This window comes from Podarcis bocagei (genome assembly GCF_964188305.1).
Source record: "Podarcis bocagei genome assembly, chromosome: 13".
Taxonomy (NCBI): Eukaryota; Metazoa; Chordata; class Lepidosauria; order Squamata; family Lacertidae; genus Podarcis; species Podarcis bocagei.
In genome coordinates this window covers 31,531,701-31,553,215 of record NC_138138.1, presented here as the reverse complement: position 1 = coordinate 31,553,215, position 21,515 = coordinate 31,531,701, and the positions used below count along the sequence as shown (strand labels likewise).

The window sequence follows — 21,515 nt, the reverse complement described above, 5'->3', positions numbered from 1 at the left end:
TGGGACTTCCAGTCCGGAGCTGCCATGGCAAACAGCAATTCCCATGATAGCGGATGCTGGGTGTGCAGATAATTAAGGTTAATTTGAGAGTAATTATCCTTGCAAGACCCCCCCCCCAGCTCAGGGGGGGGGTGAGCTCTCACTTGCAGATCATCCGATACCTGCTTCTTGTTTCTATGATGCGGGACAGGGGATGCAGAGTGCATAGCACTGCACGTATCGGTAACTTTCCAACACAGTCACCATGAGCAGTGGTTCCTCTGTTTTTTAAGATAGATATGAATTTAGACTTAAAAAACAGACACGTTCTGGAAGAAGGAGACAAGACAACCTGCTAAATGAATCAGGCACTGAGTGCCAAGGTCTTCATCTGGAGAGGACTATCGTCGTAACCGGATTGGAAGGCAGGTGGAGGGAAGCCTTAGTTTTTTTTCTCTATACATGCACTACATAGTTTTATGATTTGGCAACCCTTCACTGAAGAAAGAAAAATAATTTCTAATGGAATATAATTATCAATGGATTGTAATTAGTAATGGAATGCAAGAGGGAATCAACAAAAACTTTATAATTTTTACGGACTAAGTCAGCCCGGAGCAAGGCTAGAGGCCAAAGAAACATGGTGGAGAGGATTGCGCAGTAAGAACTAAGTTCTCGGAGTGGCGTGGGTGGGAATGCCAGAAATAATGGATTGCAACAGGAAAGGAAAGACAAACATTAAAATATATTACACAGAGAAAGTTAGAAGATATAACCCCCTCTGGCAAATTAACAGAGATGGAACAGTTAAAAATACGAATGAAAGTCATTACGTCAGTGGCTGCAAAGATAAAGGAATAGACTTCCGGTCGGTGCCAGCGCTTAATGGCGGTCCTACCTCCGAGCTCCGGAGAAGGACTGCTTCGCAAGTTCGGGTCTTACCCGCTACGGCAAGCGGGGGACCCCTAAAATCCCAGGCGCTGAAGCCTGAGAACAAGGAGACTCGGTGGGCACCTTCGCGCCCCCCGGTACCGTGAAAGAGCCTTTTTAAAGGCTACGGATCGACATCGGGAGTGAGCGCGGTGCTGAGAGTCGCTACTCAGCCTGCGAAGTGAAGCCGCGTCGCCATAAGCGGAGAGCGCCGATTCCTTCCTGAAAAGAAATTCGGACTGATTCCCCGTGAGTAAGAACTGAAAAATAACTGGGACTTTTCTTAATTTTAAAAATTGGGCTAAAAACGGGGGAGATTTAAACAAAGGAAGTCTGCCTCCCCCCGACCGCATGAAAGTGAAAGCAATGGAGCTCTAAACCTGCATCCGTTTAAATTCGTCCTTTGATCAGCTAAACCGGACATTTAAACCTTTGATCTCCCCTCTAGCAAGCAGGGCAGAGGGGAGGCGAATTTGACCATTAACTGCATGACTTATTTGAAGGAAAAAACCTCTGCTATCTCATCTACTTGAAAGTCTGAAACGGTCTGCCTTCTTAGTACATTGAGCTGACTTTTCCCTGTGAAGTGACATCTTGATACAAAGTTTCCACAGTGCCTGACTTTTGTACATTTTAAGAAGAAACAGTATAAACAGTATACTGGGCAACTGTGGCAATTGGAAGCTATAAGACTTTAGTAACATTGATTTTGACTGGGTTAATCTCCTTTCTTTCCACATCCTGGATGGTCTCCTTTGTTCATGTATTTTGAAATTTCCTTCTATGGCCATTTTGATTTGCTCCCTCTAGAGGATAAAGTGAAGTCCAGCACGGCCTAAGACAGGGGAATTTTCCAAGGGAGAATAAATCCCGTGGGAATTGACCTTGACATGAGTGGGCCACAAGAAGAGATAACTACAAGAGCCAAGACCAAGCAACAACAACAGCAACAGCTGCAGCTGCAACAAGCAAAGAGAAGAGGTTCGATCTTAGGCGTAACAGCCGGACTAGCTGGAACAACAGGACAGGACAAAGGAGCAGCCGTTTCTATGGAAGCTGTGACAGAAGCTTTGCTTAAGATAAACCAGACTCTGGAGTCTTTGACAAAACAGACTTCAGAGAACACACAAAAATTAACAGAAATATCAACAAGATTAAACCAGAATACAGAATCTATAAATAAATTGGTCGAGGAAAATGCCACTACGCGTCAAATTGCCGAAGAGGCCAAAGCCACAGCTGGAGAGACGCAGGAGAAATTAGAGCCACTTGCCAAGAAGGTCTATGAGCATGATGCAACCTTGGCCTTGTGGGAGTTACAGAGGAAAGAGAGAAACTTAAAATTAAGACTGATTCCGGAGAATGAAAGTGACAACCTTGTGGAATATTTGACACGGGAGTTTGCGGATTGCTGGGACCTGGAGGAAGACGATTTCAAAATCACAACTGCCTTTAGACTCGGCAAAAAGCAAGATAGAAAGACACCAAGAGATTGTTTGATCACACTCAGATCTAAGGAGGAAAGAGATAAAATTTTAGGACTACACTTTGGAAAAGCCCTCCAAATTGGAAATTCAGCAGTACAGATCTTTAAAGACATACCAAAATATATCTTGGACTTAAGAAACTTCTACAAGGATTTGGTGCTTTTGTTAAAGAAAAATCAGATCCGCTTCAGGTGGGAATTCCCACAAGGACTGTCATTCGACTACAAGGCAAAGAAAGTGAAAATAAAGACAATTCAAGATAAAGACAAATTTCTGGCAAGATATCAGGAGGACCTACAGAAGGGGACTGTGGACGTACTTGCAGAACAGAGGAGAGCACTGGATATCCTGAATCTCTCGTTTGGACAAAAACCACCACCGTCAGAAGAAGAGCAACAACTTGGAGCTGTTGGAGGAGCCTTAAGAAAATAACAAGATGGCTCTGCAATTCCTTAGTTGGAATTGTAATGGACTGAATGGGCCTTTGAAGAGAAGACAAGTATTTCATATTTTGAACAGAGAACAATTGGATTTGATATGTTTACAAGAAACTCACATAACTAGAGCCCACAGGAGATTACTCACAAATAAAAGGTTAGGACAAGAATTTGTCTCATCAGACAAAGTTAAGAAGAGGGGAGTGGTAATATATGTGAAGGAGAAATGGGCTCCAAAAATGATATTTAAAGATGATCAAGGGAGATATCTGGCTGTGGAGATACAAGTACAAGGAGAAAAACTCTTAGTTGTTGGAATTTATGCACCAAATGAAGGCAAATCTGACTTCTTTAAGGGACTTCATGAAACTTTGACGGACTATCTGGATTATAATATGATAATCATGGGAGACATGAATGGCGTGGTCTCCACTAATATGGACAAGGCACAAAGACTAACAGTCACTAAAGAAGGGAGACTCCCCAAGACTTTTTTCGAAATGACAGAAAATATGGACTTGATAGACATTTGGAGAACAAGGAACCCTCTGGAGAGAGAGGGAACCTTCTTCTCCCAAGCAATGATGACCTGGACCAGAATTGACCAAATCTGGGTTACTAGTGGATTGGCTCCAAAGATTAAGAAAGTGGAAATCTGCCCAAAAACTTGCTCCGACCATAACGCCGTGAAGATGGAGATGAAACTCACAATAACCGGTCAATTTAGATGGAGAATGAATGACACCCTCTTTCGAGATAAGGAGATTCTCACGAAGGCCCAAAAGACTTTAAAAGACTATTTTGAAATAAATTTGAGGACTGACGTGGAGAAAAGAGTGATCTGGGACGCAAGTAAAGCTGTTATGAGAGGATTTTTGATTCAACAAAATTCAATAAAGAGGAAAAAACAAAATGAGAAAAAAGAGAAGATCTTGGAAATGATAAAGGAAGGAGAGAGGAAACTAAGAACAAAACCAAAGTCTCAGGACATTTTAAGAGAGATTAAGTTATATCAAACTCAATATATGGAATTGATGAACCAAGAGATTGAATGGAAGATAAAGCAAATGAAACAAAAGACTTTTGAATCAGCAAATAAATGCGGTAAACTTTTGGCATGGCAATTGAAGAAAAGGCAGAAACTAAATACAGTTACAAGCCTAGAGGTTGATGGAAAGAGTATATCTAAACCTAATGAAATTAGAAATTGCTTTCTAAGTTATTTCAAAAAACTTTACACCCAAGGCCCGCAAAATGAAGAAGATATAGACAAATTCCTTGGAAGATATGGATTACAAAATATCTCTCAGCAAAGTAAGATGGACTTGAACCAGAGAATCTCAGAACAAGAGATAGAGGCTGCCATTCAGAATATGCAATTGGGCAAATCTCCGGGACCAGATGGACTGACTTCTAGATACTACAAATTGTTGAAGGAATGGTTGATTCAACCATTAAGAGAAGTTTGTAATGAGATCCTTGAAGGAAAAAGGGCACCTGAATCGTGGAAAGAGGCATATATCTCACTCATACCAAAGTCAGAGACTGAAAAGACCCAACTCAAGAACTACCGCCCGATATCACTCCTTAATGTGGATTACAAAATTTTTGCAGACATTTTGGCAAAAAGATTTAAAAGAGTTTTGATGGAGAAGATTCATAAAGACCAAGCAGGCTTTCTCCCTAAAAGACACCTAGCGGACAATGTAAGGAATGTAATAGACATTTTGGAAAAGCTGGAGGTGAATATAAACACTAAAGCAGTATTGATCTTTGTGGACGCGGAGAAAGCCTTTGATAATATCTCTTGGAGTTTTATGAGGAAGAATCTTCATGGGATGGGGGTAGGCCAGGGTTTTGAGAATGGTATGGCTGCAATATATTCCGAACAAAAAGCTAAGCTGATTGTAAATAATGTTGTGACTGAGGAACTTAAGATAGAAAAAGGAACTCGGCAGGGGTGCCCAATTTCCCCATTACTTTTCATTTCGGTTCTGGAGGTGTTGCTGAATATGATAAGAAATGACCAGCAGGTCAAAGGTGTGCAGGTCGGAGCTAAACACTACAAGTTAAGAGCGTATGCAGATGACCTAGTATTGACTTTGCAAGAGCCAAACACTAGTACGAAAAGGGTTTTAGAAATAATTCAACAATTTGGCCAGGTGGCTGGATTTAAGTTGAATAAGCAAAAAACTAAAGTCTTAGGGAAAAACCTAACAGACATGGAAAAGGAGAAATTTCAGGAGGAAACAGGTTTGACAGTGGTTAAGAAAGTCAAATACCTAGGGGTTTATTTAACACCTAAGAATATTAATTTGTATAAGGACAATTATGAAAAATGTTGGTCAGAGATTAAAAAAGATCTAGAAATATGGTCAAATCTGAAACTGTCAATGTTAGGCCGAATTGCAGTAATTAAAATGAATGTATTGCCTAGAATGTTATTTTTGTTTCAGACCTTGCAGATTCTTGATAAGATGGAATGTTTTAAGAGGTGGCACAAAGACATTTCGAAATTTGTCTGGCAGGGCAAAAAGCCCCGAATTAAATTCAAAATACTGACTGACGCTAAAGAAAGAGGGGGTTTTGCCCTGCCGGACCTAAAATTGTACTATGAGGCAGCAGCGTTTTGCTGGCTGAAAGAATGGATGCTCCTCGAGAATACAGACATCTTGGATCTGGAAGGCTTCAATAATGCTTTTGGTTGGCATGCATATCTTTGGTATGACAAGGTTAACAGTACCTTTAAAAATCACATTGTTAGAAAAGCATTATTTAATGTCTGGATAAGATACAAAGACTTATTGGAAAATAAAACCCCTAGATGGGTGTCACCAGTGGAGGCTAAAGCAGTGAAGAAACTCAATATGGAGGTCGGATGGCCGAAGTATTGGGAAATTTTAGAACAGGATGGAGACAAGGTTAAACTACAAAGTCAGGAGAAATTGAAGCACAAAGTAGAAAATTGGTTTCAATATCGCCAAATAATGGAAATTTTTAAACAGGATAGGAAAATCGGTTTCCAAGTGGAGAAATCAAAACTAGAGACCGAATTGCTAGAATCCAATACTAAGAATTTATCTAGAATGTATAACTTGCTGTTGAAATGGAACACACAGGATGAAACAGTTAAATCTGCTATGATTAAGTGGGCGCAGGATGTTGGACACAACATTATGTCAGATGACTGGGAATGGTTATGGAACACCGGTATCAAATTTACGGCATGTAATGCCTTAAAGGAAAACATTATGAAAATGGTATACAGGTGGTACATGACCCCAGTCAAGCTGGCAAAAATCTATCATTTGCCCGATAATAAATGTTGGAAATGTAAAGAGACTGAAGGTACTTTTTACCACCTTTGGTGGACATGCCCGAAGATAAAGGCCTTCTGGGAAATGATCTATAATGAAATGAAAAAGGTACTTAAATGTACATTTTCTAAAAAACCAGAGGCCTTTCTCTTGGGCATTGTCGGCCAATTGGTGACAAAGAAAGATAGAAATTTCTTTATGTATGCCACAACAGCAGCAAGAATACTCATCGCAAAGTATTGGAAGACACAAGATTTACCTACTCTGGAAGAATGGCAGATGAAAGTGATGGACTATATGACACTGGCTGAGATGACAGGCAGAATCCGTGACCAACGTAAAGAGATGGTGGAAGAAGAATGGAAAAAATTTAAGAGCTATCTTAAGGACTACTATAAACTCAACGAATGTTAAAATGTTGTGGTTGCTAGAAGTAACAGGGTACAGGGATACAAGGTTAGATAATAAAGGAGGACTAAGATGACAGAGATTAGAAAGTAACAACTGGGAGTTGCTAGTTCAAATATGGACACTGGGATGCAGAGAGGGGGGGTATGGGGAAGTCCAAGAAAAGAGGTTTATGAAAATATCTTTGAAAGTATTTTGTATGTTTGTTTTGTTTTGTGTTTGTTTGTTCTTTTTAAAAAATGCTGTAAAACCAATAAAAATTTATTAAAAAAAAAAAAAGCAAAGATAAAGGAATAACATCGGAATGGTATTATTCGGATTAAATAAGAATGGAAGCAGGAGAAGGAGCAACAACAGTATCTCCACAAGACCAGAACATAGGAAGTCACCCAAAAATGTTTAATTTGGAATGGAATAATTGTTTTTTTAAAATTATTTTATGATTTGAGGTAGCAGGGCAGCAGTTGAAGAAGGAGCAAAAAGGGTTTTCTTGTGTGTGTGTGTTTCTTTGTGGCTGATTAGCTGTTCTCCCTGTGCAAAGGTCAGAGGGGGCAGGGTTTCTGTTGAGGAAGGTGATTAGCTGTGGGAGGAGCTTATCAGAGGTAGCAGGGCAGCAGTTGAAGAAGGAGCAAAAAGGGTTTTCTTGTGTGTGTGTGTTTCTTTGTGGCTGATTAGCTGTTCTCCCTGTGCAAAGGTCAGAGGGGGCAGGGTTTCTGTTGAGGAAGGTGATTAGCTGTGGGAGGAGCTTATCAGAGGTAGCAGGGCAGCGGCGCGCGCCTAGCGGTGCGCGCAGTTTGATCCATCTTTTAGATTTAGGGGCGCTAGTCTCAAACGTTTGTTGGGGGAGACCTAGGTTTTTTTGTGGGGGGAGTTATTTGTCCTGTCTTCACACTTTTTATGATGGAGGACCGCTGTAGCCACCCCAACAACGTTCTCAAGATGGAGGGGGAGGGAACAGCTGCAGTCGCCTGCGGTTCCTGCGCAATGTTTGCCATCTTGCCAAAGGTTGCAGGCAGCTTTACCTGCAGCAATTGCATGTTGATTGCCCTCTTAAAAGACAAAGTCCAGCAACTGGAGGAACGTGTAGCTACGCTCCAAAGAATTAGAGATCTGGAGCTCTTCTTGGAAGCAACAGAGCACACCATCTCCACCAAGGAGGAGACAGGGGACTCCCCTGAGAAGGAGGCTAGTTCATCAACACAGGAGCCAGATATATGGAGAAACGTGACTCAAAGAAGTAGGAGGCCCAGGGTTCGTTCTGATTGTTTAGAAATACACAATCGCTTTGAGGTCCTCTCCCCTAGCATGGAAGACGAAGAGCAGACTCCATTTGAGGATCTCTCCCTCATTTCAGTCGATCAGGTATATGAAGACGAGCAGCAAAGTCAGTCCTCAGGGAATGTGCAGGCGACCTTGGAATGGACAGCTCATGGAAGAACCCCGACCAAACCTAAGAGGAGGCGTGTAGTGGTGATAGGGGATTCCCTACTGAGGGGAACAGAAGCAGTGATCTGTGGGCCTGACAAGATGTCTCGGGAAGTGTGCTGTCTCCCCGGGGCTAAGATCCAAGATGTAACTGAACGACTGCAAGGAATCATAAAACCCACTGACAAATACCCTTTCCTCTTGGTTCATGTGGGAACCAATGACACTGCAAGCAATAGCCTCCAGAAGATCAAAAGAGACTACGAGGCTCTGGGCAGGAAATTGAAGCAATTAAATGCACAAATTGTCATCTCATCTGTCCTCCCAGTTGAACGACGTGGCCCAGGGAGAGAGGGAAAAATAGTGGAAGTGAACAGCTGGCTTCGCAAATGGTGTAAACAGGAACGGTTTGGATTCTTAGATCACGGACTGCAGTTTCTTGAAGATGGACTTCTGGCAAGCGATGGGCTGCACCTCACAACGGTTGGGAGAAATGTTTTTGCCAAAAATCTCAGAAACCTCATCAGGAGGGCTTTAAACTGACTAATGTGGGGGAGGGAGACAGTGCTCCTGAAGGTAGGAGTCTATCAATTGATGAAGATGATCATCCAAATGTCATAGACCAAATGGAGCAAACAGCACGCAGACCTAGTGGTGGGAGGAAAAAAACCTTAAATAAGAGACATGGGGGAATGATTAATGGACTTCAATGTCTGTACACTAATGCGCAAAGCATGGGAAATAAACAAGATGAGCTTGAGCTCTTGGTACAGCAAACTAAATATGACATAATAGGCATCACTGAAACCTGGTGGGATAAGTCCCACGATTGGAATGTAATAATGGGGGGATACAATCTATTTCGGAGAAACAGACCAGACAAGAAAGGAGGAGGAGTGGCGTTATATGTCAGGGATGTGTATACCTGTGAAGAGATCCAAGATTTAGAACCTCAAAGCCAAAGTGAGAGCATTTGAGTCAAAATTAAGGGAGAGAAGAATAACAGAGACCTCATTGTGGGAGTTTACTATAGATCCCCAAGCCAAACGGAGGACATAGATGATGCCTTCCTGGAACAGATGGCCAAGCATGCAAAAGGAAGGGAGATAGTAGTAATGGGGGACTTCAATTACCCGGATATTTGTTGGATGTCAAACTCAGCCAAGAGCATAAGGTCAAACAGATTCCTCACTGGCCTTGCAGACAACTTCATTGTCCAGAAAGTGGGAGAAGCAACAAGAGGAAAAGCCATTTTAGATCTGGTCCTAACCAATGTTGATGAGCTGGTTAGTGGGGTAGAAGTGGAAGGATCATTAGGCGCGAGTGATCATGCTCTTCTGAAGTTTACTATACAGCGGAAAGGAGCAGCCAAGCATACTAGGACTCAATTTCTTGACTTTAAGAAAGCCGACTTCATAAAACTTAGGGAAGTGCTGGGTGAGATCCCATGGACAGTAATACTAAAAGGAAAGGGAGTTCATGATGGCTGGGAGTTTGTTAAGAGGGAGATAGTAAAAGCACAAGGTCAGGCAATACCAATGAGACGGAAACATGGAAGGGGCCTAAAGAAGCCAGGGTGGCTATCTAAAGAACTTTTAACTGAGTTAAGATTAAAAAAGGATGTGTACAAAAAATGGAAAAGGGGGGAAACCACCAAAGAGGAATTCAAACAAATAGCCAGCACGTGTAGACACAAAGTCAGAAAAGCTAAAGCACAGAATGAACTCAGGCTTGCTAGAGAGGTTAAAAGCAACAAAAAAGGCTTTTATGGGTATGTTCGTAGCAAAAGGAAGAACAAAGAAACAGTGGTGTCACTCAGAGGAGAAGATGGTGAAATGCAAACAGGGGACACAGAAAGGGCTGAACTCCTCAATGCCTTCTTTGCCTCAGTCTTCTCCGATAAAGAAAACAATGCCCAACCTGAAGAATTTGGAGCAAATGATTCAGCAAAGGAAACACAGCCCAGAATAACTAAGGAGATAGTACAAGAATACTTGGCTAGTTTAGATGTATTCAAGTCTCCAGGGCCAGATGAACTGCATCCAAGAGTATTAAAAGAACTGGCAGATGTGATCTCAGAACCACTGGCAGTCATCTTTGAGAATTCCTGGAGAACAGGCGAAGTCCCGGCAGACTGGAGGAGGGCAAATGTTGTCCCTATTTTCAAAAAGGGGAAAAGAGAAGACCCAAATAATTACCGCCCAGTCAGTCTGACATCAATACCAGGGAAGATTCTGGAGCAGATCATTAAGAAAACAGTCTGTGAGCACCTAGAAAGGAATGCTGTGATCACCAATAGTCAGCATGGATTTCTGAAAAATAAGTCATGTCAGACTAACCTGATCTCGTTTTTTGACAGAATTTCAAGCCTGGTAGATGAAGGGAACGCAGTGGATGTAGCCTACCTTGATTTCAGTAAGGCATTTGACAAGGTGCCCCATGATATTCTTGTAAAGAAGCTGGTAAAATGTGGTCTTGACTATGCTACCACTCAGTGGATTTGTAACTGGCTGACTGACCTAACCCAAAGGGTGCTCATCAATGGTTCCTCTTCATCCTGGAGAAGAGTGACTAGTGGGGTGCCACAGGGTTCTGTCTTGGGCCCGGTCTTATTCAACATCTTTATCAACGACTTGGATGATGGACTCAAGGGCATCCTGATCAACAACAACAACAAATCCGTTTATTGTGAGGACCATGCCTGTACACAAACATCAACACAACAATAGTTAAAAATATTAAAATTCATTAGATACTATGCCAACAAAACCTTCATCCCACAAAATAGAAAGAGAGGAAAAACAAGCAACGAGTTAAACAGACGATGAAGGGGTCTTTACATTGTCATCCATAAATCTTTCCCTGGCTTTCATGGCCTTCATCACAAAAACCGCTACCACATGGGTAATACGTGGGTTTGCATCAACTAACAAAAATTTTACTCTATCTTCAGGATTAGTTATAGAGTTGGGTATAATTTGCAGCAATGCGTCTCTAAAGCCCGAATAGATGGGGCAATAGAGGAGGTAATGTGTAAGATCCTCTTTAATTTTCATAAGGCAAGGGCATAAACGATGTTCTACTGGGGTTTTTGTGAATCTACCGGTCAGATATGCAGTTGGCAATGTTTGAAACCGTGCCATAGTGAAAGCTCTCCGAAGGGTGGGATCAGTGATCTCCGCCAAGTAGTTGGCACAGATTTTAACTGCTTTTACTCGGGGAAACCAGTAGGAAAACCCAGAGTTCTTTATCTTTGTGGAGTCCAAGAAGGCGTCTTTTTCAAAGATCCATTCCCGAACTTTATCTGGGCTCCACAATTTGAGGGTATTAAACTCAGGTAGATTGTATCTGGATAGGATATCTAGTAGGTTTTTACGCCAAGTAGTATTATTTTGTAATGATACAAAGGCTTGTTTAGCCAATAAGGTGTTCGGGGCATCTGCGAGGTTGGTGAAAAAACGCAGGAATCTTAAATGGGCCCTGGCAGACACAGAAGGTAATCCTACTTCCACTCTTAGGAGAGCTGCCGGAGTACTCTGAGGGAGGCCTAGAATTCTTCTGAGGTAAAAATTTTGGAAGATTTCAAGCCGTTCTAACAGCTTCTGATTCCATCCCCAGAGTTCTACTCCATACAACATCTGGGGAATCACTTTTCCAACAAAAGCTTTTAGTGCCGGGATCACCAGTTGCCCTCCCCTCGAATAAAAAAAGCTGAGCAGAGCACCGATTGTCCTACATGTTAGAAGGGCTACAGTCTTGAAGTGGGCAAGCCAGCTAGATGTAGCTTGGAAAGTGATACCAAGATATTTAAAAAAAAGACACTGTTCAATTTTGTGTTCATCTAAAGACCATCTAAATGTGTGGCGAGCTCTAGTAAATACCACAATTTTTGTTTTGTCATAATTGATCTTTAGAGAGTTTTGGGAACAATAAGCTGCGAGCCCCTCCAGCATGCTGTGTAGGCCCCTTCGAGTGAGTGCCATGACAGCCATGTCATCCGCATATAGCAATATATTCAGGTGTTTGCCTTCCAGGGCAGGAGCTGATGACTTATACTTTGCCATATGTTGAACAATGTCGTTTATATAGAAATTAAAGAGGAACGGCGCTAACAAACAGCCCTGTTTAACCCCTTTCCCCAGTGGCAGTGGGTCAGTATAGTTGCCTGACATCCCAGTTCTAATTTTAACTGTGGTGTCTGAATGTAACTCTCTAAGTATTTTGAGAAGTCGTCTATCAATATCTGTTTCATATAGTTTTTGCCATAATTTGTCCCTACAGATTGAATCAAAAGCGGATGTGAGATCTACAAAAGCCACAAAAAGTTTGTTCTTATGTACCTTTGTATACTTATCTATCATTGTCTGTAGTACCAAACAATGGCCTGTTGTACTATGGCCCTTTCTAAACCCTGCCTGTTCCGGGTTAAACAAGTTAGAGTGGTCAGCCCAGTCAACCAGTTTATTTAGCAGGTAGCAGGTATAAAGTTTATACACAATGTCCAGGAGACTTATGGGGCGATAGTTTGAGGGGTCTTGGGGGTCTCCCTTCTTATAGATGGGGGCTACCAGGCTCAGTTTCCAGTTTTCTGGGATTTTGCATGTATCATTTATTACCGTAAAAAGTTGGGCCAAAATAGCAGCCCACCACTGGGCATTTAGTTTAAACACCTCAGGAGGAATCATATCCTCACCGGGAGCTTTGCCATTCTTGAGTGTTTTAATTAGCTGTAAACATTCTGATTCGGTAACAGGATCCCAGCCCATTAATAGATCGTTTTTAAGTGGAGGAAACTGGCTCGGTTTAGCAATGTTTGGAGCTGTATATAGCCGGGAAAAATGTTGGTACCATAAATTAGATGAAATATTGTTGGTTACAATTTTCCCTTTGGGTGAAACTCCCTGAGCAATTATTTCCCAGAACTTTTTGTCGTCCCGCAATTTGATCGCTTTGTCAAGTGCCTCCCATTGTTCCTTTCTGTAGAGGGATTTCTTAAATTTTAGAGTATTTTTATAATGAGAACGCCACCTGTGCAGGTTTTCCACTGAGGACAGGGTCCCTTCCTGTTTTACCTTGTTTTGTAATTTCCTAAGCAAAGATCTTAGGTTCCTACAGTCTTTGTCGAACCAGGCCCTCGAATTGTTTTGTTGTTTGGGAGGGTTGGAATTCGTAAGTAGTGGGAAGAGCGACTCTGAGACCTGCTGAAATGTTGAAAAGGGGTCAGAATTAGATGAGATACACTGGTCTCTCAAGGCCAGTAAGTCTGGTGAATGCAGGTGTAGTTTGATTTTAGATTCCAGGTCGCTGTTCCATTTACGCCTACGAAGGGCCAGAGTTGGAGGTGGGTCTGCACAGTGATTCCGGTATTGCGGATCCTCCAAACCACGGGGAATTAGTGAAATTGATATAGGAAGATGATCACTCTCAATTCTATTGAAAGTCCTGAAGCCCTGTGACCTCTCCAAGAGTTTTGGGGAGACCAGGATATAATCAATAACGCTCGCACCTCTAGGTCCAAGAAAAGAAAAGAAACCCCCTGACTTGTCCATATGGGTACCATGCAAATTATACAAATTATGTTTGAAGGCAGTCTCCATTAATGTAATGCCTGCCTTATTCAAGACCCTATCTTCAGAGGACCAGGGAATAAACCAATCTGCCTCTGGCAGGAACTGAGATTTAGAGCAGTACGTATTAATGTCATTTCCTATCCTGGCGTTGAAATCACCTGCCAGCAGGATATCCATGCCAGGGAGTTCTAGTTCAGCCTTCTCCAAACATAGCTCTAAATCTTCCCAGATTTGTGACGACTGGGGAGGGGTGCCTATGGGAGGGATATATATATTAAAGCAAAGGAAATCTCCTCCTTCACTGCTAGAAATAAGTAAGATTTGTAAATTGTTACTCTTCACCCACTGCTGTTGCCGGGCCTTGCACTTTAGCTTGGTAGAAACAAAAGTGACTAAACCACCACTAGGTCGGCCTCGGGAATTTGGTTTTATCGCAGGGGTAGCAAAGGCTTCGTATCCCTGTAAAGAAGGGACATGGAGATCTAGACACCATGTCTCCTGTAGACATATAATCTGAAATTTTGTAAGGAAATCCAGAAGGTCGACGTCACCCTGCTTAGATAGCCATCCCGCCACATTCCAGGATAGAATGTGGAAATAGGGTGATGGTGGAAATAGTGGCAGTCAATCTCTTTTCCGGTGGTTTGAGCCTCCTGAGTTAGGCTCCTCCTCTTTCTGCCCTGCTTGGTGGTTCCAGGTTTGAGGTCGCTGGTCCCTAGGTAGGTGTGATAGCTTTAACTGAGGGGCCAATAGGTTGATTTGGCCCAGAGGATCTTCGATGACACCGTTACAAATATCATGTTGTTCAGCTGATGTATCATGATGTTCAGCTGGTTTTTGCAGAGCAGGGGTTTTGCCGACCCGTATAGGCTGTACAGGTAGCAGGTCAGCAGCTGCATCTTGCGTCGGTACTGCTAGCGGGTCAAAATTTGACAAAAGCTGTGGATCTTGATTGCGTATTGGGCTTAGAATAATGGAAGCCTCCAATTCTGGCATCGAGGCATATGAGGACGAGAGCATTTCAGACTGGTCTTGCTTGGGTAGTCCTATGCCAGGCTCGTTGCACGTAGAGACCAGGGTACCAAGCGGGGGGTGTAGGAAATCAATTAAGTCATTTGCGGGCAGGCTTGCCACTCCCTGTGGGGTAATAGATCCCGGCTCCATTCCCCCGTCTGTTTGTTCTTTATGGCGCACAGGCCCAGCATCAACACGGACAGCACCTATCCTGGTGCATAGCGGTGTACGGGTCAGATTGGTGAATACCCTTGTAAAATAGATGTACCATTTTCTTGTACGGTTTCTTAATTTTAGAATCTTTGCAACGAAATGGGCAGATCTAAAGTTAATAACCATACGTCTCATATAAGGTCCAGAAGGCAGCCATGAGATGTCCACGATATCTACGGGGCGTAATGTCTGCCCCAGCAGTTGGGTCAGGGAATTTGCGACCGAATGTTTATCCGCCCATTTGTTATAATTCAAGGGGTGGTTTCCCACCAGTACTGCAAGTTTGCTGTTCTGGAGTTGCAGACTTGAGTTTTGTACTTGGTTGGGCAGGCATCTCACTTGTTTTTGTGCAAGGTTGGCCTGCACACTTGGGCAGGGGTGAGCGGAGTTTGCAATATTGTTAAGCTGAGGAAGTGAGGGGGGGGGGCAACTGAACAAGCCAAACACTTTTTCAAGCTTCTTTTCGATCCCATCCAGCCTTTTATATAAGTTGGTGATGGTATGTGTTATCAACTCAGTCTGGCAGATTAGCAGTTCCAGTGCCTCTCGGTCCTTGTTTAACTGGGCTGGTGATTGGGATAATTCAGGTGAAGTTTTTTGCAGGGACTCAAGAGTCTGTTCCATCTGTTCCTTCATACACAGGCTCGAGGCTAGTTGTGGGCCATCCACAATGTCGGCAGGCTCCTCATGAGTAGTACTGGGAGCAAGGACCTCATAGCTGTTTGCTGTAGGGAAGTTTCTACAGATCTCATTTAGGTCATTGTCAGGCAAGAAGTCCCTGATATTTGTCTGTTTTTTGGCAGTGCTCGTAGCTTCATTGGAATGGTGCCTGCGGCGTTTCTTCCCTCTCATGTCGGCAAGAAAATAGGGAGAAAATTTCTCAAAATAGCAGGGTCAGGGCAGGTTGTGTTGTTAATGAGCCCTACTCCCTTTAACAGTCTTTATCTGCCGCGTTTTCTTGCAGATTTATGGGAGAAGTAGAAATAATCTGAACCATAAAACCATAAAACTTCTAAAATAAATGCCTTAAGGCATCTTAGAGCCCTTAGAACCCGTCAAAGCAGATAGTAAAAACATAGCTTTACCGAGCATAAGACAAGGCTGCCGCTCACGTCGCCATCTTGAATTCCCGCATCCTGATCAAATTTGCAGATGACACCAAACTGGGAGGGGTGGCTAACACCCCAGAGGACAGGATCACACTTCAAAATGACCTTGACAGATTAGAAAACTGGGCCAAAACAAACAAGATGAATTTTAACAGGGAGAAATGTAAAGTATTGCACTTGGGCAAAAAAAATTAGAGGCACAAATACAAGATGGGTGACACCTGGCTTGAGAGCAGTACATGTGAAAAGGATCTAGGAGTCTTGGTTGACCACAAACTTGACATGAGCCAACAGTGTGACGCGGCAGCTAAAAAAGCCAATGCAATTCTGGGCCTCATCAATAGGAGTATAGCCTCTAGATCAAGGGAAGTAATAGTGCCACTGTATTCTGCTCTGGTCGGACCTCACCTGGAGTACTGTGTCCAGTTCTGGGCACCACAATTCAAGAAGGACACTGACAAACTGGAACGTGTCCAGAGGAGGGCAACCAAAATGGTCAAAGGCCTGGAAACGATGCCTTATGAGGAACGGCTAAGGGAGCTGGGCATGTTTAGCCTGGAGAAGAGGAGGTTAAGGGGTGATATGATAGCCATGTTCAAATATATAAAAGGATGTCACATAGAGGAGGGAGAAAGGTTGTTTTCTGCTGCTCCAGAGAAGCGGACACGGAGCAATGGAGCCAAACTACAAGAAAGAAGATTCCACCTAAACATTAGGAAGAACTTCCTGACAGTAAGAGCTGTTCGACAGTGGAATTTGCTGCCAAGGAGTGTGGTGGAGTCTCCTTCTTTGGAGGTCTTTAAGCACAGGCTTGACAACCATATGTCAGGAGTGCTCTGATGGTGTTTCCTGCTTGGCAGGGGGTTGGACTCGATGGCCCTTGTGGTCTCTTCCAACTCTGTGATTCTATGATTCTATGATTCTATGATTTGGTATTGTATCAATGTGGCTTATATTGGATTATTATTAATGAAAAAATAATATAAATTATTATAATAAAAAAATTATCATTAGTGAAATGAATGCGTTAGGAAAGGAAGGGAAACTCCATGGTGTCCCATAACTTTGGCATATGAGACCCTATTCTTGCTCCTGTTAGAAACATGGCAGGCAAGGACATTTAAGGAATAGCTCCAATATTATGAAAAGCCTTCCCTACAGAGCCCTTTCAGCCCCCCTTGTCTCTTTCCAGACCAGTGGTTGTCGTGGCTAGATGCAAAGGTTGGTGTGGCTTGTTTCTATATATACTCACACACCCCTCTGCATCATTATCATCCATCCAAGCAAGAGGCATTATCAGAGTTCAAGGACACAAAGTTGGTCTGCCAACAGGCCTGGTGCCTGAAGCCAGCTCCCCGCAGAGCATGCCCTTGGCGATCTTGCCATCTTCTATTCTGTGGACGTGACCAAGATAGCATAGATGTCAGTCACTGAGACAGGAGTGTTAACTTGCTTGGAATGTGGTCATGGGAAAGCATCTTTATCTGTTACTCTTTGGGAAGACAATCCATTTCCATTGGGTTAGGTAACAGGAGTGAACATTTTTGTAACATGCAAAAAGAAAGGCTCACAGTTTCATAAAGTTTTTCTTGAAAGATGGCCAAATTATAGGCCAAATTCCAAGGAGCCCAAGATGAGTATAAGATCATTCTGGCTGGAATGGTCCTTTAAACTCTTATCATGTCTGATGGAGGACACAATGTCTGTGAATGTGTGTAGATGCTAGCCTATTGTATGAAGGCAATATATACATTCATTTCTTCACCCATTTTTGCCTTTGGCTCTTCCAACCATTCATTAATGAAGCTTGTTTTGTTACAGAGGTGCAAATGAAATTATAGATTTTAAATTGTTTATTATCAGTGCAGTAGAAACCCAAGGTCCACTGGGATGAAAGAGTTTGGATTTGGCTGATCTTGGGCTTTCCTGGCAGAGCCGTGGTTATGGCAGCAAAAGTCCCTCACCAGTCTCAGCCAGGGTTCAGTCATCAGAACTTCCACCAGAAGGGGTATTCTGGGGATGTGGCAGGAGTGGGATGGAATAAGGGGAGACTTATACCTATTTCAAACTGCTTTCAGCTTGGTGCATGACCCAGCAGCTGGGCAGAACATATCTGGCAAAATTCCTCCTGAACGACATTTGAAATAGTGATAACCTACACCAGCCTAAGTGTGATAACCTACACCAGCTTTCTATAGTTAGGATTGCTCTGTACTGTATATATTCTACTGGTAAATCTTTAACATTTCCCATCACCTGCAGTATACTGTTTTTGAGTGGGGACATTTCACCCATTTACCTACAAATAATCAAATGTACATTTCTTCTCATCTACACACATACCCAAAATAAACCACCCCAAAATCAAGAACCAGAGCTCTGAATATAATACTGCAATTCTGCTGGAGAAAAAGAGTAAAATGTTGTTGCTTAACTCATGAGTTGAGGAATACTTTTCTGAGAGCTGCTTTGACGTCCTTATTTCTTAAAGTGTAGACTATAGGATTCAGAGTTGGCGTAACCAGTGTGTATAGGGCAGCAACTACCTTGTCTCGCTCAAAGGAGTAGCTGGAGGCTGGTCGTATGTAAGTATAGATGACAGTCGAGTAATATAAGGACACAACAATGAGATGTGATGAGCAAGTGGAGAAAGCCTTCTTCTTCCCTTCAGAGGTCCTGATGTTTAAGATTGCCTTAACAATGAAGCAGTAAGATAAGCATGTTATTAAGAAGTCCCCCATAGCAAGAAATATGTCTGCTGTGAATACCCAGACTTCATTGATTCTTACTGGGCTGCAGGAGAGAGCCAGAAGTGGAGGAATCTCACAGAAGAAGTGATTGATACCATTGGGGCCACAGAAAGTGAGCCGCATAATCAGTCCAGTGTGAACCCATGAGTTTGTAATGGCGATAAGGATCACCACTGTGGAGAGTGCTACACATACTGTCTTGTTCATCATGATGCTATAACGCAAGGGGTGGCATATAGCTACATAGCGATCATAAGCCATGACAGTGAAGAGCACCATCTCAGATCCCAAGCACCATGTGAAGGAATAGAGCTGGGCTATGCAGCCAGAATAGGAGATTCTCTTGCTAAAAGTTGCTATGTTTGTCAGCATCTTGGGAATGATGGTGGAAGTGCAGACTATATCCACCACAGCCAAATGGAACAGGAAGAAATACATGGGTGTGTGAAGTTTGGGATAAGAAAAGATGGCAGCAATGATTGCTGCATTTCCAATCAGGGCAACGATATAAATGGAAAGGAAGAGAATGAAGAGGAAGATCTGCAGCTTGGGATGCTCAGAGAGGCCCATCATCATGAATGCGGTCACACAGCTCCTGTTCCTTACTGCAACTTGGCCACATGATCTGTTGATGCAAAAGAATGTCCATGATAGCTTCTCTATAACACGAATCAACAACTATGATAAACAAGTGTAGTTAAAGTAATGTTTTATATCAATAGACAGTTGCTTTCCTCCTCCTTTTCTAACAACATTTATTTCACTTCCTTTAAAGCTAACTGTTATATTGGAACATCTATATTAAAATTTAAGCATTTTGGCACTTCTGTTTTTTTAAGCTCACATTTATTATTAAGAGTTCTAGCAGCATGGAATGGCTAGAAAGCACAACAGCTATCATAAACATTATTGTGATATATCACCAAATAGTAAAATTTCTATAACTCGCAATATATTTTAGTGAGGTCCTGCAAGGACTAAGACAAACGATTGCTTCTTATGAAAAGACCAAAAGATAGTATATTTACATGTCATCAAAGTACTGCTTTTCCATGCTTCTGTTCTCTTACTACTTAGGTTAGCTCTGTTACCATAGAACACAGATAATGTTACAATGCGCTCAATGGGCGAGAACATGCCAATATATAGGTGACTACAGGGAGAACAATTCCCAAAGCAACTCCATATTAGACCCTAAAGGAACAATTAAAATTTTAGTTTGTTTATGAAATGACATCACACAAATCCCCCCTTTCTCTTCGATTTATCATAAAAGTTCCTTGTTAAATTATATTTTATTGCAATAAGGCTAACAACCCCTCTGAAGATTCATCAGAACATTGCATCATTTCATCCCTGGTGTTCCCCAATCAGAGCAAATGAAATGAATGCAGCCTGGGATTGACCTACTCCCAATACTTTGCTCACATTCTCCCCCCACCCCACCCCATACCACCATAACAAGTCTCTGATGGCGATGTCTGACCTGTTCTACATGGCCAATGTAACATTAAAAAAGTTTTTGTGGCACGTTTTATTTTCTTATCATCATGTACTACAAACTTTGAAAAATGGTTTTCTTTTCTCAGTAGGTTAGATAATATCTTTCAATATATTATCATCAAACTCAGCATGAGAGTTCCTGAGGTGGGGCCTGTGGCCTTCATCAATATTTGGATGCCTGGTGCCATTTAGAATCAAGATGGTGGACCAAAGGCACCAACTTCCAAGGGAGAATGGGGGCTGATGTCACAGAGTGTGTGATATCAGGATGTTGGGAGTAGCCAGGACGGAGCCAAACACAGTGGCAGTGTATTGGCAGTACAGCTTCAGTGGCCATGGCAACTCCTCCTGCTGCTGCCACCGCCACCAGCAGGGGGCTGATTTCCTGCTTCTTCCTCTCTAGCAGCAGCAGGAAGAGAAGGAGCCAGCTGTGCCACACTTAGCTCCATGATTTTCCTCTTCTGCCACCTTTAAACATGGGGGGGGGGGGCTTGGTCCTTAGGAGATGGTGCTCCTGTGGTAGAAAGCATGACTTGGGTATGACTTCACATGTTTTGGGGTATGCAATGTCCAAAACAAGTCAATTTTGATGCCACTGAAGATGTTGTTCCCCATTTGGTAAACCTTCACCAGATTTGATATATACATGTCAGGGGTGCTAACTTGAATAAAATGGGGGGGGCAGGTAAGCCCTATCCTGCATAATTGATCACAAGACACAGCACACACACACCATTTGGATGGCAATGTCCATCAAGTTTGGGGGGACCTAGCCAGCCCCCTCAAATATTTCATTGGGGGGTTGAAGGGAGCTTGGTCCCTAGGAATTGGTTCATATGATACACATACAGCCCCCAAACTCACAAATTTCTTTTAATAATAATAATTTAATAATAATTTATTATTTATACCCCGCCCATCTGGCTGAGTTTCCCCAGCCACTCTGGGTGGCTACTAATCAAGTGTTCAAAACAGTACAGCGTTAAATATTAAAAAACTTCCCTCAACAGGGCTGCCTTTTAATTTCCAGCACCAGGAACTCCACCTAGTAGTGAATAAGCCAGACAGTCTGTTTTCTATAAAAATAATACCACCAAAGTAGTTGCAGGTCCAGGCATCATGCTCCCCAACCCCCAACCCCCAGATAAATAAAAGACGACTAAGTCTGGTTTGGATTGAAACAGGCCACAACTTTATTGAGTACTTCTGGCCCACCCACTGGAAATGATGCGTAGGTCAACCCAGGCATGGATTCCTAAAACTTACATGAAATAAGTGGACTCCCACAGGGACTGCTGTCTGGGGGAGTACCATCAGCCTTGGCCCACCTGGGCACACAGACATGACCGCTCCCCTCAGATCTCTTTATCAGG

At 42.7% G+C, this 21,515-nt stretch overlaps 1 protein-coding gene across 1 annotated transcript; it reads right to left on the bottom strand.

Annotated features, from left to right (window-relative positions):
- Positions 1–18,324: 18,324 nt before the first annotated feature.
- OR13G1 (olfactory receptor family 13 subfamily G member 1) lies at positions 18,325–21,486 on the bottom strand (the record flags this gene model as incomplete). Its single annotated transcript, XM_081167342.1, has 2 exons — positions 18,325–19,317; positions 21,409–21,486. The coding sequence occupies 2 exons, from the start codon at positions 21,484–21,486 to the stop codon at positions 18,325–18,327; spliced, it is 1,071 nt and encodes a 356-aa protein (XP_081023468.1).
- Between the last annotated feature and the right edge of the window lie 29 nt (positions 21,487–21,515).